The sequence below is a fragment of the Rhododendron vialii genome, chromosome 4a (genome assembly GCF_030253575.1).
Source record: "Rhododendron vialii isolate Sample 1 chromosome 4a, ASM3025357v1".
NCBI classification, from domain to species: domain Eukaryota; kingdom Viridiplantae; phylum Streptophyta; class Magnoliopsida; order Ericales; family Ericaceae; genus Rhododendron; species Rhododendron vialii.
The window spans coordinates 16,679,168-16,699,436 of NC_080560.1; the positions used below are offsets into that span (position 1 = coordinate 16,679,168).

Consider the following 20,269-nt stretch of genomic DNA (forward strand, 5'->3'; position numbering starts at 1 on the left):
CCATCCCCCTTGGGTTTATACCCAATTTTGGGCAGCGTGAGGGGAGGAATCAATCTCTGCTTTCATATCTGGTTTTCCCTTTTCCTTCTCCACCCAAACTGCTTGCCGTTCATCGCCCCACTACTTCTGGGTTTGCAGCCGCGTGGTCCTTAATGGCTTCTTGAGTCATCGGCTTCAGAACTTTGATCGATATGGGGTTACGTAAGAGAAGGGCTGCTCAATGACGAAAGGGAGTGTATGTTTTGTTTTACTTCATTTTTGTTCGGATTCAGTCTGGTTTCTATTCGAATTTAATCTGGTGGGTTGTTGATTTCGATCCATCGATTTTTTATGCTATCTTTGATATGGAGCTCCGCCATCCCGAGGCGTCTGGTGTCTGGGTACTATAGCTCCATGTAAGCTGATCCTTGTTGATACTCCTTTCGTCCCGATTTGTTTGTTCCCTTTTTGACTTATACATGTCCAAAATTGACTGTCCAATTTCAAAATTAATGGATTAGATTTGGTTTCCTTAATAAGTTGAAAAGTCGAGATTGGACAAACAAATCGGGACGGATGGAGTAACGGTGTGGAATGAGCGATGGCTCTTGCTTAGGCGACTCTTTGTTTTTCCTGCATTAGCTTTAGGACATGACTGTGTCTCTGTTTTTTTGGGTGGCAATTTGTTAATGCCATATAGCCTGATCTGTATTCCGGTGATAATCTGTGAATGTTGTATGACTTTTTTAAATGGTATGCTTCTTCCGTTGAAAAAAAAACCCTTCTGCGAAGGAGTGCAATTTTGTTCACCCTCTTTAAAAGATGGTGAATATTACCCTCTCTCTTATTGGTTGAAATAATGTGGAGCTCATTACAAAGTAATGTCATGTTTACCATGCAATACATTTTTTGGTAAGCATGATATCACTTTGTGGTGGAGTTCACATCATTTTAACCAATAAAAAGAAAGATAATATTCACCCATTTAAGTGGAAGATGAACAAAACTCAACTCCTCTGCGAAGGTCCCTCATTTTAGCATTTATGCGGCCAAGAATCTTTTTCCTTTTGTATTTGAATTTTTTTTTTTTTTTACACCAGATTGTTGTACCCTTCCCCTCAGCAACTTTTTATAGAAGCCAAACTTCCTTCATGGTACTGATCGGTTTTGATAGATTTTAAAGAATGAGTAGCAGTTTAGTTTAATACTCTCTTCATCCATTTTTAAGTGTATTACGATTGTGTGTGTCATTTTTAATGATCTATATCTCTAAATGTATATTATATTTTATGTTTTTAAAATTATTATCTTATAAAAATAATCGAGATCTATCAAACAAGATCCATATTACTCCCTCCGTCCCTAAATAAGTGTCCGGCGCGCAAAACTAGGCCTTCAAAAAGATGCATTTGTTTCGTTAAAAAAATTAATTTTTTTTCACAAATCAATAGATAGCAATGAGTTCTATTAGATTGTGAAAAAAAATTAAATTTTTTAATAGAAAATATGCATGTTTTGTAAAGCCTAGTTTTGCGCGCCGAACACTTATTTAGGGACGGAGGAAGTATATATTTTTAACAATATACGTGTAGAGTTATAAGCCATTAAAAATGACACAAAACAATATGTGACTTAAAAAAGGACAGAAGAAGTATTAACTAGTGGCCGAGGAACACACGATGCATGTTCAAATCAAATTCCGCATATTTTGACAAAATTGGATCAAATAATAAGCAGGAACTTATTGGGAATATTTCGTCAAAATTCGACGATGCATGTGCCCGGCCTATTGTGAATATTACTCGAGCATTTTCTTCTTCTTTTTTGGATGTACTTTGTTTTTTATTGACATAACCGGGATGATCTTAAGGGCTGAAATGTTAAAACTTCAACAGCAGCACAAAACAGCAATAGATGATCCCAACTGTTCAACCTAAATCACACAAGTTTGATTAAAGCATCAAGTACCAAACAACTTAAACACTAAAAGTCATCGAGTGCCCGGAAATCCTCAATCGAGCAAATCTGATACCGCAGACTTCCTAAAGGCATCAACAGAAACCAACTGGTCTGCCACTGCTTTATTTGGGAATATATTATCTGCCTTCATCCTCTCCCTCATCCCATACGCTGGAGCCTTGGCAACAACATAAGCCTGGATCAATGACTGGAACTGCCGGATCCGACCCATGTATCCATCTTGCCTCATCCGATGAAACATCTTCTCAGAGTTACGTATATCGCCTCTTCTTGAATATTGGTCCATAATAGTCATGTAAGAACTGAACATTGGTTTCATACGGTTCTGTTGCATAGCCTTGTGAAGAATTGAGTCTGCCTTTTCCACCTCCCCAGCCTCTACATATAACTTCACAACTGCATCCCAAGTGAAAGGGCCAATTCGACACCCACTATCTGCCATCTGCTTCACAAGATCTTTTCCCTTACTTAACATCTTATGATTCGCGTAAACTTTCAATAACGTAGAATAATGCTTCGCATTTAGCTTTTTCCATGTATTTTGCATCCGGCCAAACACTGCCTCTGCTTCAACAATTCTATTCAGTTTCCCCCAAGCTTCAATGGCAGCTAAGCACTCGTCAATTCTAGGGTTAGACTCACAAGCTTTCCAAACCCTCTCCACTTCATCGCCCTTCCCCATTGCTGCATAAAGAGGAAGCAAAGTCCGACAAGCCCGCCGGTTCTTTTTTATGTTACCTCCTTCCATCTCTTTCAAAATAGACTCTGCCTTTTCTTTGAGCCCTCCGAATACATAGTGCTTAGCCAGTACGGATAGTGTATTGATGTCAAGTTCGATCCCTTCAGCTTTCATGGTCTCAACAATCTGATCCATCCCATGTATGTCATTGGATTGGCCTTTTGTGTCTATAAGGAGTCTATAAGTGAAGCGAGAAGGTCTCACGTTCTCTTTCTCCATAAGTAACAAAACATCGGCTATTTTCTTCTTGTCAAGTCTCTTATAAAGGAGAAGCAATTGATTGCAAGCAAAGCAAGTGATTGGGAATTCTAGGTCTTTCATCTTGTTGAACACTTCCTCTGCTTTCTTCACGTTGTTGGCGGAAACACAATTGGCCAAAAGGGTTCGGTAGACTACTTCTCCCCTAAAGGATTTCGGAATCTTGTCAATGTAGCTCTCAGCCTTCAGGAGACCGCGTACCTTGGCAATCAAATCAAGTCGAGAAGCATAATCTCTCTCAGTGAAGTCAAGCCGCTTCGTTGACTCAAGCCACTCTGAGAGCTGCAAAACATAAGTATGGATCAAATGGAAAATGGCAACAGTAACATACATGGCAAACTATCTTTGAAGATCAAAGTTAATGGAACTTCTTATGAGATCAATGTAGAGGTACCACGAAACCCCAAGCATGTACTAAATGTAATTCCTTTATCCATTCTTCACCATAATCCTCCTTTCAAATCTTCACATCAAGTTTGGAGGGTGAAGGAGAAAAGGATTGACGGCACTCTTAACTAAAGGCAGGAGATTAGTAGTAAAGGGAATGAAAATAAGAATGGAAACGGGGATGGAAATGGGAAAGAGGCTGGCGACAATATACGAGTGAAAGCCTCTATTTCTTCCATGTATCCAATTTTCTGCAAGAGGAAGTCTCAAACTTTTTCAGCAAAGTGCAGGAAAATATTGTGAAGGATCCATCTAAGTACGTGTACAGGATGACTGTATCAGTAGTACTTCAAATAGAAGGGATCTTAAAAGGATAAACTGCATCAAATGAGTCGTGCACAAGCTAAGACGGGTTTACTACAAGGATAGTTGGTCCTCCTCACCTAAAGGTAGAGCATTCTCAAGTTGGAAAGTTTTGCCTTTTGTATTTGGATGCTTATGTTGTGTGGCAAGTGCTTTTTAGTTCTTCAGATTAAGATTTACCTTTGTTTTCTTTCTTGGATACCCAATAGGCGCTTATTCTCTTGTTTGCAAGAAGAGTGTTTTGTTCTAGCTTAGCTAGAGTCTCTGATTATTCTTGTAATATCCATTTTTCAGTTAATAAAATTTATTACCAATACACAAACACTTGTGCCAGACTGGGAATCAAGCACAGGTCAGACAATAAATTAGGTAAAAATTTCAAGCAGAAGAAGCCATAATGAGTTAGTATATGTTTCATCAAAGTAGACTACAAAAAAAGAATAGAGATAAATGAAAATAGTTTTTACGCAAAGGGTGTTGCTAATGCCAAAATTGTTTTTGTTTGTGTCAAAACTATAGTGCATAAAAATCTTGTACCATGTGCAAGGTACAAGAGTTTTATGTACTACAGTTTGGCACAAACAAAAAAGGTTTTGGAATTATCATTTCCCTTAAGCAAATAAATAAGGCTTTAGATTTTCACTATATGTTCCACATGATACAAACGACCGGCCAATACTTCAAAAATCAAGCAACTGACAAAAGAATCGTCAATACTTGTACCAAGGGGAAATCAATTGGGTTCACCGCACAAGTTCTTCTTGAATCTTTACAGTGAAATTATGCTCCAATAGAAAAACAGAGTTCAATGGCAGACATGAAATGCATACATGGGCTATACACAAGCGCGCACACAAAAAAAAAAAAGGAGCCTCTAATACAGTGGAACAAGCAAATGCAATTGAATGGGAAGGAAACATGAAGCATCACACATGAGAGAGAGAGAGAGAGAGAGGTACAAATAAATTTACAAAGAGACACATTTGAAGCTCAAATAAATCTAGTAGATTCATTAGAATCTCATAAGAAAGAACCAGGGACAGACTACAGAGAAGGAAGCCCTTTTTTGGTTTTCACCACATGAAGCATATATTTGACTTTCTTATGGTAAGGCTTCACCGAAAAACCAATAGTCAATGCTATCAGATTCATTTTAGCAGAACTCATAAAGACAATACCAACCCACCTAAACAAGGTGGTCTTTTCTATCTCCAACAGATGGCCAGAATTAACAGCCAAGTATGTGACCACACAATCATGATCTGACCATTAACCCACATTGTATCAATAAAACAAACATCAAAACCTGCCACAAACACTTCAGTACATGGAACTTGAACCGAAACGTAGTACGCCCACATGCTCTTAAGTATGATGATAAGGATATACTTGCATAGGTTACATGTGCCATTTAAAAATAATAATAAAAACATTGGCGTGCAAGGTACTTAATTTTCTTCTAACGCATAGACCTAATCTTTAATACACCTTTTCGGGTCAATAATAATGGTCCAAAAGAAATACACATCTGCGCCACATTATAACTCCTTGCCTTTTCTTTTGCTTGTGTCGTGAAAACTCCACTCGTCACTTCGTACTTTGGTTCTTTAGATATACTTATTTTTGTCTCCTAAAGAAATCTGTAAAGAAACAAAAGAAAAAACATGTAGATTGTAAAGTTTTGGAATGCACGTATCATGTTTCAGAACATGCATCTGCTACGCAAATCACATGTGCCATACGTAGGAGGCAATTGTTTGCTAAAACGCAGTATTCAGTGCTCTAAACCTCAGTACCGGGGCACGCAACAGTATCGGTGATAGAGCCGAATATCGTCCAATAGTGGACAACATGGACTGATATACAAGTGAATAACCAAATGGAAGTTCAAAATCCCGTTATGTACTTGCTGATACTATACATAACAACCAACATTTAAAGAAACATGGTGGTACGATATGTAAGCGAGGGAGAACCAAGAGACAGCTAGAGGAAGAGAGAGCAGTCTAACTAAAAGAGGCAGTATGAAGCTGAAGTACGAAACCTTAGGTAGTGTCGACAAGATCATGACCAGAGATCTCTCCATACGATGTAAGGGGAGGAAATACGAAGTTCTACCCATAAAAGATGTCGAGTTTCCTATCTGACTCCCAAGTCCTAACCATAGTTCCAAACCCGTTAGGTTCCGACTGACTATCAGCTTGTGACAATCTCGATCTTCATGATCCATGCCCGAGTCAGTGGCATGGGCTAGCCCTTAGTTGGATTGACCTAAGATACATGTACCTAAGGAGCACAAAAACTCGAAAAAACTCTATCTCTGGCCTGCAATGAGGGCACCAAGTTCTGTCTACAGGCACAGGTATCTGAGAAGCATGGCTAATCATCACATCCTCTGACTGGCAATAGGACTATAATTTAATTCCCAGTCAGGCCATAGGACTATAATTTAATTCCCAGTATAACCCCGATGCACAATGTCAAAACTATGACAAAGGATGGTCATCTCCCCTTGTCTCTCCTGGAGACATGGGTTCTTTGTGTTTCTCAGAGTCAAGTTTCAGGACTTGGGCACCTATGAAAACCTGAAGTCCCTAAATATGGTTTGTCTGGGAATCAAATACGTCCAATGTACACATCTCCCTATCCACCCGTCTTAACCAGTCCCTGAAAGCCCTTACGGGGGCTCACTCGATTTTTTTTTTCTTTGAAAATTTCTCAAACGGATTGGATTATCCATACGACGCCTGGAGTGAGCCCGCGTGATGGTCAGTCTGTAGCAAGGTTGAAAAAAACAAACAACGGTTAGGTGCATAATTTGTTACCAACGAATCGAACGACTCTGATGCTCAAGCCATAAAAACATCAACAATGCGACATCTAGCTACAGAATTGAATTCTCTTTGAAGAGATCCAACATTAAGGAGTTAATACAGGCTAGTCTTGCCATCAAAAAATATGGTAAATGTCTGATTAATTAACAATGCTATCATCTCTCACAGGGAAAGTGGGAAACACCGTTTACTAATCATCAAGTAAATTTTTTAACAAAAGAACACTTGGAAACACGGAAGCTGAAGATGACAAATTGAATCACTATGCCAGACTGAAGCCCAAGGCTGCAACAAGAGACTATTGACAAAGATACTAATCTGATTAAATGTTAGCAATAGAAACGAAAAAGAGAGGAATATAAGAATAAATAGTCACTAAAAGGGACAGTCTCACAGAAAACATGATTAAATGAAGACCAATGTACACAATCAGCGTACCTTCCACCTCCTCAAGGAATATAAGATCATATTGCAAGATTATACAAGGACATGACATGAGTAGCCACACTTCATGAGGTACTGGCTAAGATGAGAAAAGGCAAAAAATAACATTCAACTTTATCCTCATGAAATCGCGATTAAGCCATAATGTATGGACTCTGCGAGGAAAAGGAAACAAAAGACATATCCCTTCCAACACGAGAAATAGGCATTAAGACTTTGTTGAGCTCTGTTCTACACGGAAACCATCATGAGAGTTATCTTTAGGACCGTAGTAAACTTACAATTCTAGTCCAATCTAATGAAATCAAATCCAGCAATAATATCCACGGTTGACAGTTTTTTTAGAGGCCTTCATCCAAGAGTTTTTTCAACAAGATGATTCAGGGACAGTATTTTTCAGAATAACCGAAAACCAATCTAAAGACGAACAAACACATGCGTACAAATTAAAAATGCACTTATAGGTGCCAGGTGATCCACGTTACATTGATTCTAAAACTAAATACACAAGCCAGGATACTTGTAATTATAGCTAACATAGTTGACATATATGAAACAACAATAATAATTGAGTTAAATACCTGCAAAGCCCTCCCGTACATTTTACGCTTTCGAAGATTAAGCATGGCCAAGGATATTTCGGACCGAGTCAACTCATTTCCCCCCTCAACCCAATTATCCAAAGCACTTTGGACAGATAAACCTGGAGCACGCATGATAGCGTCGAACAATGCTGAAGAAGCTCCCATCCGTGCAGATCTTTTCTCAGCAATATCTGCCTCAATATCAGATAATTCAAGCTCATTTTGAGGACCTTCAGCATCATCATCTTCGTCTTCAGAGAGCTCTGGTTCAGAAATCAATTCATCTTCATTTACTTCATCCACATGCTTCTCTTTAATTACATCAGCATTAGCCGGAGTTTCAAGCTCAGAAAAACCATCCTCCAAATCGTCTTCTTCCTGTGTGCTGCTTTCTGAATCAGCCTGAGAAGAAAAACTGCACCGTCCCACAAAGGGTCTTGGAGAACCATGACTTGCTCTATAAAATGTCTTCAAAGACATATATCCCTCAGATATCGCTAGGCAAGAATCAGCATTACTAGCTTTGTCATCCAAATGACAACTTGGCACTTCTGATTTTACACAGCAAGCTCTAGAAGTTCTGATGCTGAGTCCTCGATTCCTGAATGCGGACAAAATTAGCCAAAAAGTAAAACTTTAGGATATAAAAGTAGGAAAAACAGATGAGAGATCGAAAATACCGGCTCAAGTTTTGCTACGTCTACCAACTACCATCATTTACAGATGCAGGTGTAGAAAATGTAGTAGTAAAAGACAAGTGTGCAAGTCTTCTTCAGACATTATAGAGCAGTATTAGAGAGATCACAATTAAATGATCTCTTAGTACTATTATTCTTCATCATCAGCCTACCAAACTAATAATCCAAACAAAAACGTATGACAATAAAACACCTTTACTGCTTCTATTCCTACCAGAATATCAACAAAATGTGTGATATTTCAACAAAAGAAATCAAAAAGAATAGTATTCGTCACGAATAAAAGTATAGACCATCGCTGTCATAACAAGTCAACGACAAGAACCAGGAGATAAATACAAAAAACCAGTTCTGCCACCAAATTGTAAAAACATAACTAGCAGACGTGCAAAGAATGAAGTACTCATCCTTCCAATAATTTCTTCATGCAGGCACCAAACATCAAAGAAAATCTGTTTCTCAGCATTTCAATGCCCAATTAGTGCTCTGTCACTAATAGTTTAAATAGACCAAGGCCTGCTTTCCTGTGTCGATCCTGGCAAGGATTTTTAAAAAGACTTGATAGCCATCGACCTAATAACCAAATAAGAATCAAGCAAATAATAAGGCTACATTTGTTATAACTCTAAGCAAGCCATGTATAAGTTTGCATTAGAACGGTTAACACCGAGAGGCAAGAGCTAATGTCACCCTAACTTTGATCTTGTAAAGAAAATATTTTAAGTTCATGTGCGTGTTCGCAAAATAAAATGTCAAATAAAGTCAATGGAAAGTGAAAGCGATAAGTAACAGGAAAATTATTTCTTGAAACTGTGGACACCTAAAATTAACCTAAAACAAGAAAATACCTGAGAACCTAATTCACATAACCATTCTAAATTACTAAGCACCCAAATTTTATTATTGTTACTGAAAAATGGCATCCCAAGACAATGACAGCCCCTTTGGATTGTGCGAAAGGGTGCAATAAGAAAGGAGGATGAGCCAAATAAAAAATCATTTTCGTACTTTTCTCTCTGTTTCTCACCAAATGACTTGATTCAAATGCGTGATTTGACAAAAACACTCTAATTCTTTCTTTTCTTTTCTCATCAAATCCCTCAATCCAAAGGAGAAGAACGCGAACAAATGATACCTCTACTCCATTAAGTAGTTACCTGGCCACTCATTTCACTCAAGTCGAGAGGAATACAACTATTTGCTAAAGCTGGGACTTTGTTTGGGTATCCCAAACAACGACGGAGATTAACTTACAATCAAGAATATACCACAGACGATTGCATATATAACCCTCTTAAATTGCCAAGCACCCAAAATAAAATAGAAATGGTATATCAGGATTCAGGACTATAAATAAGATCCTAAAATGTTGAAACATCTTCATTTCGCACCACGCACCAACTTATGTCAATGCTCCCGATTGAGTGCAATAGAACGTCAAATGGAGCTCAACTATTTCATACTCACAAAGCTAGCCCTAGGAGTCAACATTTATGTGTGTGCGTGTCAATATATCTTTATACATATCTATATAATAGAGAGAGAGAGAGAGAGAGAGAGAGAGAGAGAGAGAGAGAGAGAGAGATTACTTGAGAGGATTGGAGGCTCGACGAAGTGCCCACATCGTGATGTTGGAGAAAACCAGAAACCCTAACTTGATGAAATGAGAGAGAGAGAGAGAGAGCGTTTAAGCAAGCTCCGCCACTCTTAAACCCTAAAACCCTCGTCTGATAGTCTGCTGTGCCCTTTACCCTTTTGAGATATTTTGCCGAATTGGATAACTGCAGTGTCGCCAAATAAGGGACAAGTACTTATATACTACTAGCAAGTCCATGAAAATGTGTATATTTATGAAGGCTCCTTCAGGTTTTTCGTACTGCCATTTAACACCAACCTATTGTTTCTTGTGGGGGGGGGGGGGGGGGGGGGGGGGGGTTTGCAGATATTACTATCTCCGTCCCTGATCCACCACCCCTACCTAATCCTCTCTTTGCCCCAATCTCCATCAGAGATTTTTTTTTAACCTTCATCCCCACCCTAAACGAAAAATTAAGGATCCTCACCTTAAGTACGCAAAGCCAATATACGAAAAAACAAACTATAAATTACATAAGTACTCAAAGTCTTAGAAATAGTTGGGGAAACATAGAGCTCATGAATGAGAAATGTGATGTGTGAAAGTGAGACCCTAACCTAAAATGCTAAAACTAATATGTGGATATACATATAACGGGGTTTTCGGGGCGGGCGGGGATTGAAGCGGGGGACCAAAGTGAAGCAAGTTTGGGGTAGGGAAAGACACATATCCATCCCTAACCATTACTCAACTTTTTAAAAATTCATTTCCGAATCCTTCTTGATAACCAAAAAAAATTCCGAATGCTCTACCCATTTAGGGCGGGTGGGGTCGGATCAGCCGAAGTGGTCATCCCTATTTCCAGCTTTCACCAATTCTTTTACCCATATATATGGGTCAAAAGCTTCATGTTTTATTTATTTATGTTTTTCCTCCAATATATAGGTCAAAGTGGCACATTTGTTCATAAAAAGAAAGTGAAAATAGGTATTGAGAAAAAAAAAAGGTATGGTTTTGGGTCTCTCCACATTTTTGGATAAGAAAAATGGGTAGAAAAAGGGTAGGACATTGGAGATGGATTTTTAGTTTTTTGTACTCCAATTTTGGGTTTAGGTATAAAAAAAATGAGCCCAACTATAGCAATTAGGGCTGCTCAAAAAATCCGGTGAACCGTGAAACTGGTCCGGACCGAACTGATCCGTACCTTTTGGATTTTGTCCGTGGATTAATGGTCCGAACACGGATTGAAAAATAAGAAAACCGTGACTCGCGGTTCGGTCCACGGATTTTCATTATGAAACCGTGGATTAACCGAACCGGACCGTGAGATATTTATTTTATATAAATAATATATATGTGTATTTTTATATAATAAATTGTTAGTAATGTTAACACTTTTTTCCACCAATTTTAGTATTTTATCTTAATAATGGGATATAGTGTAGATGTACATAAAATATAATGAGTAAATCGTAGTTTTTTCGTATAAATTACGGGTAACCCTAGTTGAGTTTCAGAAGTTTGTTTCTTTTCCGGTTCTTTTATGTTATGTAATGTACTATAATGATACAATTCTACTAGTGTTTTAGATTCTTTTGAATTTGATTTCTAAAGTAAGCCTTTAGTAGTTTATGTAACAAGTACTTTCTGGTGGTGTTAAACTTAATTCTGAATGTAACCTTCTTCCCTTTTTATTGTGAGATATATGGTTAAGCTTTATTTTTTCTAAAATCCGTAGACAAAACCGTAACTGATCCGCGAGTTACGGATCGGATTGGAACCGGACCGTAGTACTTTTGGTCCGGACACGGATTTTATTTTGTAAAAATCGTGACTAGCGATTCAGTCCTCAGATTTCTAGAAATCCGAACCGAACTGGACCGCGAGCAGCCCTAATAGCAATACCATTTGGTGTACACCAAATTTACAAAGCGTTGTGTAGGACCCATCTTGAAATTCCACACAAATGATTAGAGTTGCTCAATTTGTTTAAATCATTTTTAAAAAAATATCAGCTCATTCTATATTGATAATGGCTTGATTAGTTCTTTGCTCAATTTTATGTTTTTATTGTAAGAAAATTGGTAAGAATAAGAGATGTTCTTGTATTGACTATAACTTTGCTCAATTCGAAAAGGGGAAGTCGATGGCAAGTTCCTTAATTTGTTTCCTCAACATATTCGTATTACGCCATGTTTCCAATAGCAAAATATGGGGGAAAAAAAAATTAGGTTCATCTAGTTTACATTAATTAATAAGTTTTAGCATTTTACCAAATCTCGTTCACACTAACAAAAAAGTTGTCAATAAAAAAAAATTGCTACAGTAACTTTACTAACAAATTCATCTACAACTTATTTACTACCGGAAACAACTTGACATTTCTAAACAACTTATTCACACCTAACAACTTGATTGCTAGAACACCCTCTTAAATATACTCTAGCATTCACTTAATTTATTTTTTTAATCATTCTACAACCACTCCACTTACATAAATACTCCACTCATATTGGAACTTACATACACTACACATCCAATTTCTGAGATCCACCAAAAGATATGAGTGTTTGTAAAGTATTTGTGGTTGTATATTGTAATTGTTATCTTTTTCGAACACATGCTCCTATCCGGTTTTAAATAGTTTAGGAGATGGCTTTCCTGCAGTTGGGTAGCAAACTGTATGCCCTACAGTTCTCCATTTCGGTGTTTTTTTCGGGCCTCGTTTGATGATCGACATCGTTCACATAGAGCTCGGCGATTACTTTTGACCATGAAAAAAAATCTTGTTAGTAAAATTCCGATCAGTATCGGATCGAAACATGTTTCTCTTTGAAAAAGTGTACCATGCACGCTGGATTAAACTCACTTCAACCAATCCGTTTGAAGAGAAACTTATTTCGGTTGGATACTTATCGGACTTCGATTAACATGATTTTTTTCATGGTCAAAGTACTCACCGAGCTCTATTATATGAACGATTCTAATCATCGAACGAGGCCCAGAAAGGACACCGAAAATGAGGACCGCATGGCGTGCAGTTTGCTTCCCAAGTGCAGGAAAGCCATCTCCTCCTTTTAAATATATATATTTTTTTTTGACAAAAGAAGAGAAGTGTTATTAATCTGAAAGGCATAAAAGCCTAAACATCATCACTTTTGTCCTACTTGATAGCCCTAACTTTGGGAAAAATATTTATTCCTAAAATTAAATAAATTAGACATTGCAAATCACATCTCAACGATTTATATTTGCTTTGAGAAGATGGACGGTTCGAACTAGGCCTGTCAATGGATCAGATTCGAATCCGATAAGACCCAAATCCGATAAGACTCGAATTCGATAGTAGTAATCCGGATCCGATCCGAAAACTTTTTTTACTTCAAAAATTTTAGCAAAAATTTTTTTTTTTTCAAAAAACAATATTTTCCGAATTTTTTTTAAAATTTAAAATAAAAATACAACTTCTTAAACATTTTTTTTTCAAAATTAAAAATTTAATGTTTTTTAAAAAAAATTAAAAAAAAAAAGTTCGAATTGATAACGGATTTAATCCCATCCAATCTGATCCGTATTTGAATTACCGGATTCGGATTATCGAATTAACATTATCGGATTCGAATTTGGTCTATTGACAGGCCTAGTTCGAACTATGGGGGTTCATCTAAAATTCGACCCTCGTGATACGATTCGAACACGCATTTACCGATATTGACAAATTTGATTCTTTCTATGAGTGATTAACACAATGGACCGTGAATTGATCAAACCAAACCCTTGGTGAGTCTTATTTCTCCTCACATTAGGATTATTGTCAGGATTTTTTTTCGCACTCTCCCCATATTCTATCCAAACTTCTTTTCTCTCTTTATACGTACACACATACAGGGGCGGATATAGGGGTGTAAGCGGGGGCCCAGGTCCCCTACACATCTCTCAATTATTCCACTAATTATACATATTTTTAGGTTAATTTGGAAAGTTTTATAGGATCGCCCCTGCAAGTTTCTTGAATGAAAAAACAAAAAGTTTATAAAGTTTCTGTACATGTGTGAAATAAATCCCCAAAATCTCAAGTTATTGACTTTTTGGTCGTGGTTATAAAATTAAATGTGATTATGCATATGTATACAATCTCGACTTCTCAAAACTAATAAGTTGCAATATTTATATTATAAACTATATTTTTTGTTATTAATTTAAAAATACATGTGGTTCAGGCCTCCGCTGAGTACAAATTATCCGTCCGCGACTACACACATATATGCTCAACATTTATCACTCAGGTTTAGTAAATAGTTATTTCCTGAAATTCGCTTAGGATTCTGAAATCACCCAAAAATTTAAACTCTGGTAAATTAATGTAATATTTTTGGCTTAGGAGTAACATTTTTTGCTAAGCAAAAAGATATTATTAATCTTTAAAAAATATTACAAAGATTTAAACGGACCTCAGGCATACCGACAAAACATCACCCGAGAATCAAAACCAAAAGAAGGTAAGAAGCCAACCGATCAAAAACCTGAAACCTACAACCAAAACCAACGCCGCCAAAAAACATCATAAGCAAAATCTGAAACCAATAGCCAAAAACCAAACCAAATGCCAAAGTTAGGAGTAATATTTTTACAGCATACAAATAGCATTTATGAAAATGTAATTCTGAAATTAAAGTCGAACGTTATTCATAATGGAGGTTTTCAAAGAGGAGCTCATAGCAGATCAATCAAAAAAAGTAAAAAAGAGAAGCTCATAAATTAGTGACTGAATCATAATTTGAATCACAACTTTGCCTAAGTTGGAAAAGATAAAAAAGGGGTGAGTTAGGAAATTATACTAAGTTCATGGGCCCAATGCATAATATAGGGATGCACAAAAAATCTGGTGAACCGTGAAATCGGACCAAATCGATTCGTATCTTTTAGATTTTGTCCGTGGACTAATGGTCTAGACACAAATTCAAAAATTAAAAAACCGTGAAATACGGATTATGATTGGATTTTCATTTGAAAACTGTGAATTATCCGAACCAGACCGTGATATATTAAAAAAATAAAAATATATATAATACATATGTAACATATAGTAAATAATAATTATTTTACACATATTTTTATAAATTAATTTTATAAAAATCTACGTTGATGTTTTTTTCATTGAAGTACTTCCTTACCGCTGTGGGTTTTTTTTTTTTAAAGTACTTTGGTGGGTTTTTTCATTGAAGTACTGTAATGTGCAATGAGTTTACTTTTATTTAATGACTTGGTGTAATGTGTTTACTTTGCTGGGAACTATTGAATTATTGAGTTACTGTAATGTGTAATGTATTTATTTTTATTGAAGCGATTTTTCTTATTTCTTTGGGAACTATTGAATTATACGTAAAAAATTGAAAATTCAGATTTTTTTGTATTGTTGGTTGATGCAATCTATGGACAAAACTCACAATTCGAATTGAAACCGAACCATGAGACTTTTAATTTGAATACGAATTTTATTTTTGAAAAGTCATGACTGGTGGATTAAAATTGGGACTAATAGAAATTTGATCCGAACCATTCGCAGCCTTAGCTTAGCATAATATGGACACCTTAACCAAAAAATCGCCTTGCAAAACAGCAGCGCCCCTAAAGCTTCGATAGTTTTTTTTTTTTTTTTTATCCGCTCGAAAGTCATTCATATTTAAAAAACGCCATACGGCATCTACAGATTTCAATCAAAACCACGAAAAGGGTATTACAGGAATAACCGGAAAGACTAATTGAAGTCTGGGAGCAGGGACATCTTCACACCGCCACATACTCAAAGGCAGGGTCGGGACACGTAGAGTATGCAACCAGACAAACAATTCCCTTCACAATCAAAACCCTAATCGCAGTAATCAAAGCAGCACAGAGAAATCTGTCTTCCCCAATACAGTAATCCAAAGCCAAAAATGCCGGCGAAATTGCAAAACAAAAACACAAAAGTGGTTTTCCTTTGGGCAGACCACTGATCAGAGGCAACAACCAAACCAAACCAGACACAGAAAAACTAGACGCAAAGTTATTTGCCTACCACCGCACACTCCGGATTTAGGGAAATCCAGACCGAAAAACAAAAAACCGGACTGAAAAAACAGCCGGAGAAACAGGGCTGAAGACAGCCAGAGGAACAAGAAAAAAAAACTTCAACCCAACCGCACACCTTATTACTCGCCGCCGCCCTTCGAGAACTTCAGATCTGGAAACTCCGGCTGAGAAGACAGGCAGGGGAGCCCAAAACGCCGCCAAGGCCGGCGTTAAAAACAGCACCTCGCCGGCTGCGACAACACCGCCGCCCCAAACTGGGGATCTCAGAAAGAGAACGAACGGGATAGAGAGGAGAGGCGAGGAGGGAGGAGGAGGGGAGGAGGAGGCGTGGTGGCGCCCCCCCCGCCCAAAACCAGGCGCTGAAGTCTGAGGAAAACCAGGGGCGAGAGGAAGTTAGAGAGAGAAACTTCGATTAGACAAGTTTTGCAGTACCTCTGGAACCCCTAGGTTTCGTCGTCCCACTCCATCGATTTGCACCCAATGCTGAAACTAGCAATGTCTCGACTTTCGGTTCCACGGGGCTTCATCAACCCGTCGCTCTCTCTCATGAGTAATGCTGCAACCACCACAAGCTTCAATTCTCTCTCTTCCCCCACTTCATCCCCTCCTCGTATTCCAATGGTACGGCGTTTCCCCTTGTATCCGTTTCTGTATCTCCTATTCACTTGTTTGGTTGTTGAGAAATTGCGGTAAAACCAATCCAACTTAATTGCGTACTATAAACAGTGAAAACTTTTTTTTTTTTTTTCCAGAACTTAGTTTGGGCTTGTCGGCAGTTCTCCGGAAGCTGCACGGTGCAGTTGCCGGACCTATTTCAATAATCGGTTGCCACCACATTGAGGTTTAAAATTATGTTAATTGGATACCAATTTTACTATGTGATTGAAACCCCAAGGGGTTGGCCTTGTGGTCGACTTAGGGGTTTGCTCCCTCCTAAGGTCTCAAGTTCGAAATCTATTCGGGTCTGAGGTTCGAAATCTATTCAGTGCTATCAAGTATCAACTCTTTTGGGGCCAGGCCATCTAGAGGAAAGCTTTGGCTTTAATTGGGACACCTGTGTGTTGGCGGTGGGATTGGTCCCTAGGAATAGTCAAAGTGCGCGAAAGCTGGTCTTTCAAAAAATATTAAGTGATTGAAACGCTAAAATAGCAAAATTGGATTCTACACGCTGGATTGGAACTCAGTGAAATTCAATTATGAGTTGGTTTGGTGTTCCGATCACATAATAATTGGTATCCAGATAATATGGTTTTAAACCTCAAGGAAGCGTTTCAACAAACTGAGTATTGAATAAGGTCTGGCGAGGGGCCGGAAAATGGCCAAGTGGAAGGGGGTGTAGTTTTGGGAGAACTGCCGACAACCTCATTCCTTCTTTCTTGGTTTAGTGTAATGGTTACTGCCTTACTGGTATCAGTCTTCGTTTGCAGTATCTCGGGTTGAGCATCAGGGGCATGCGAATGGGAGGGAAGGAGATTCCGGACAAGAAGCTGGTGGAATACTCTTTAAAGTACATCCATGGAATTGGCCACACCACAGCGCGCCAAATCCTCCGTGACCTCAACATGGAGAATAAAATCACAAAGTACCTGTCCAAGCACGAAATCATTTCTCTCCGGGATGCAGTTTCGAAGTACTTGATTGATTGCCAACTCGTAATATTTCTTTCTCAAAATCCCTTTTTTAGTTGGATAGATCTCTACTTCTGTTTAGACTAATTCATATTTTAAAGCAAGTATGAACACATCTTTGAAGCTTGGCCGTTTCACATTCTTATTATTTTATAGCTTCATTTCCCACACACCCCCCCACCCCCCGTTCTTCTCTCCTTTTAGTACTTCCACATTCCCGGCGACAGGGCTGGCTTTGCCCTTAGGCAAGTGCAGCATGGGCTTTAAGCCCAATTTGGGAAGGCCCCATATTTGCTATAGCTGTTATATATATGTAGATTGAGAAAGAATTCTACATTCAAGACAAGCATTGCATTTGCCCAGATGCAAATAAATTTATAGTTGCACGTATATACAAGACTGTGTGCAAGTTTGTAAAATTATGTGGTTTTGGGTGCTTCAGAGATTATCCAATGGGCTTGCAATTAAGAGGTTGAAGGAAATTCAGTGGTACAGATGGAAAAGGCACATTCAGGGGCTTCCTGGAAGAGGACAGCGCACGCATTAGCTGGAAATGGGTTTTTTTCTCTCTTTCTGTAGCCGGACCTGGTCGTAGTTGAAATTAAGTCTTATCTGTATATTGATATGGGTTTTGTCGCTGGACCTGGTCGTAGGCGAAATTAAACTGCTTTAAATTGATGATATTAAATTGATGATGTTTGGAATTGCAATTACTTTTGGTTGTTTTCACTTTTGAGACTATCATGGTTAAAACTTGAAATGCATTGTCCTCTAGTCCTTTTGGAGTTTTGGGAGGAAATTTCCTGCTTGATTTTAGTTCTCGTTCACTTTTTCTTTAATATGTTTATCAACTTATCGTCCCATTTTACTCATAGTCTTAATATTCTGGTTTATCTATCGTTATTATATGTGTAACTAAGTTGTAGAACTTCATACATACGAAAAAAAAAAAAAAAAAATCTGTGCATGGTAGTAAGTATCTACCATCAAGAATAAAGCTATTAGGTTCGCACACCTCATCATCGCTTTGTTGCTTTCATTGCCTTCATCTAGTTAGCCCGCCTTATTGTCTACAGCTCTATGCCATGATAATAATGAATCCTTCTTCAGTTTCTCAAAATTACCTCATGGTAAAGTCGAGCTTCTCTTTGTGCCGTGGTTCCTTGTACCGGATGCCATTCTGCATATGCAGCAAATACCAGATCTGAAAGGCTTTTCCAGGATTGTAAGAGTTAAACTTGTGTCTTAATTAGATGTTTTAAGTAGTGGAAGTATATCTATATAACAGGAATGTTTCATTCTGATAAGGACAATATTCACTTTGGGGACATTCCATAACTTGTAGCTCTTTAGTGGTCTTACATGAAGTATGTTGCTCTCTCCATGTGTGCTTATCCAGAATTTGTTCTCTACACATGCATTAGTGTTAAACTTGAATTCGATTGCTGAAATTGTTGTTTGGAGGGGGCGGTGGTTCATTTTGGGAGGGTTTTTTTTTGGCTGTTTTGGGAGTGGTGGTTTTGTTCGTTTTGGGTCTCAAAACCATTGCGAATGATCTTCAATAAATTTTCTCAATCTATTTCTCTCCACTCATCATTAGCACAAAAACCTCCTTCAAAAGCCAAATTCTTGAGTCGAGTCTCATGTGCATATATTTTCTATTTTCAAGTGTATGAAGACTTCCGATAGTTTAACAACATTTGATTAGGCACTCAACGTCTAGTGTCAAACTAATGCAAATATGGATGGAGCTTGCAATTTGCAAAAGACTAATTTGAAACTATTTTGCTCTGTTTGGAACTTAGGGAAAATGGGAGAACGGAAAAGAAAAGAAAAGAAAATGGAAGAAAGAAATTTACTATTTACAAAACTTGAAATTGTTATTTTTTTCTGTTTTTCTCTTCCAATCAAACAATAAAAGAGAAATTTTTTAATTTTTATTTCTTTTCTTAAGTTCCAAACAAAGCTTAAACCATAATATTAGGCACTCAACGCCTACGACTAGGCCTGTCAATGGGCCGGATCCGATCCGGATCCGACAGATCCGGATCCGGATCCGAATCCGATAAGACACAATCCGATCCGGATCCGATAAGACTCAAATCCGATAGTGAGAATCCGGATCCGAATCCGAAAAATCCGGATCCGATCCGAAAATCCGAATCCGATCCGGAAACTTTTTTTACTTCAAAAATTTTAGCCAAAAAAAAATATTTTTTTCAAAAAAATACAATTTTTTTTTCAAAAAAAAATTATTTTCAGAAAAAAAAATTAAAATAATTAAAATAAAAAATAAAAATAAAAATACAACTTCTTAAACATTTTTTTTTTCAAAATAAAAATTTTACTATTTTTTTTTAAAAAATTAAAATTTTTAAAAAAAATAAAGTTCGGATTCGGATTGATAACGGATTTAATCCGATCCGATCCGGATCCGACCCGGATCCGTATTGAATTATCGGATCCGGATTATCGGATTATCGGATCGATGTTATCGGATTCGGATCCGGATCCGGATCGAATTTTTCGGATCGGATCCGGATCGAATCCGGTCCATTGACAAGCCTACCTACGACGAGTCTTATTTATCCACACACTAGGAATACCGTCAGAATTTTCCTTCACCCTCTCCCCATTCTCTCCAAACTTCTCTTTTCTCTCTTTGTATACACACTCTCACGCTCCATATTTTTTAGTCGAGTTGAGTAAAGACTTATTCCAATAAAT

At 37.7% G+C, this 20,269-nt stretch overlaps 2 protein-coding genes across 3 annotated transcripts; one reads left to right on the forward strand and one right to left on the reverse strand.

Annotated features, from left to right (window-relative positions):
• Window positions 1–1,839: 1,839 nt before the first annotated feature.
• Window positions 1,840–10,049, reverse strand: LOC131322385 (pentatricopeptide repeat-containing protein At1g80270, mitochondrial). The gene is made up of 3 exons (XM_058353694.1): window positions 9,856–10,049; window positions 7,566–8,169; window positions 1,840–3,238 (listed from the first exon to the last, which is right to left on the reverse strand). Exons 1-3 carry the CDS (start codon window positions 9,888–9,890, stop codon window positions 1,991–1,993), a joined length of 1,887 nt encoding a protein of 628 aa, XP_058209677.1. The 5' UTR covers window positions 9,891–10,049; the 3' UTR covers window positions 1,840–1,990.
• Window positions 10,050–15,491: 5,442 nt separating this feature from the next.
• Window positions 15,492–18,358, forward strand: LOC131322727 (small ribosomal subunit protein uS13c-like). Of its 2 annotated transcripts, none has more exons than XM_058354148.1 (3): window positions 15,492–16,535; window positions 17,342–17,566; window positions 17,985–18,358. In XM_058354148.1, exons 1-3 carry the CDS (start codon window positions 16,395–16,397, stop codon window positions 18,087–18,089), a joined length of 471 nt encoding a protein of 156 aa, XP_058210131.1. In that variant the 5' UTR covers window positions 15,492–16,394; the 3' UTR covers window positions 18,090–18,358. The 2 variants fall into 2 exon arrangements, with proteins under 2 accessions (XP_058210131.1, XP_058210130.1); XM_058354147.1 differs by having other exon boundaries at window positions 18,014–18,148.
• Window positions 18,359–20,269: the final 1,911 nt, after the last annotated feature.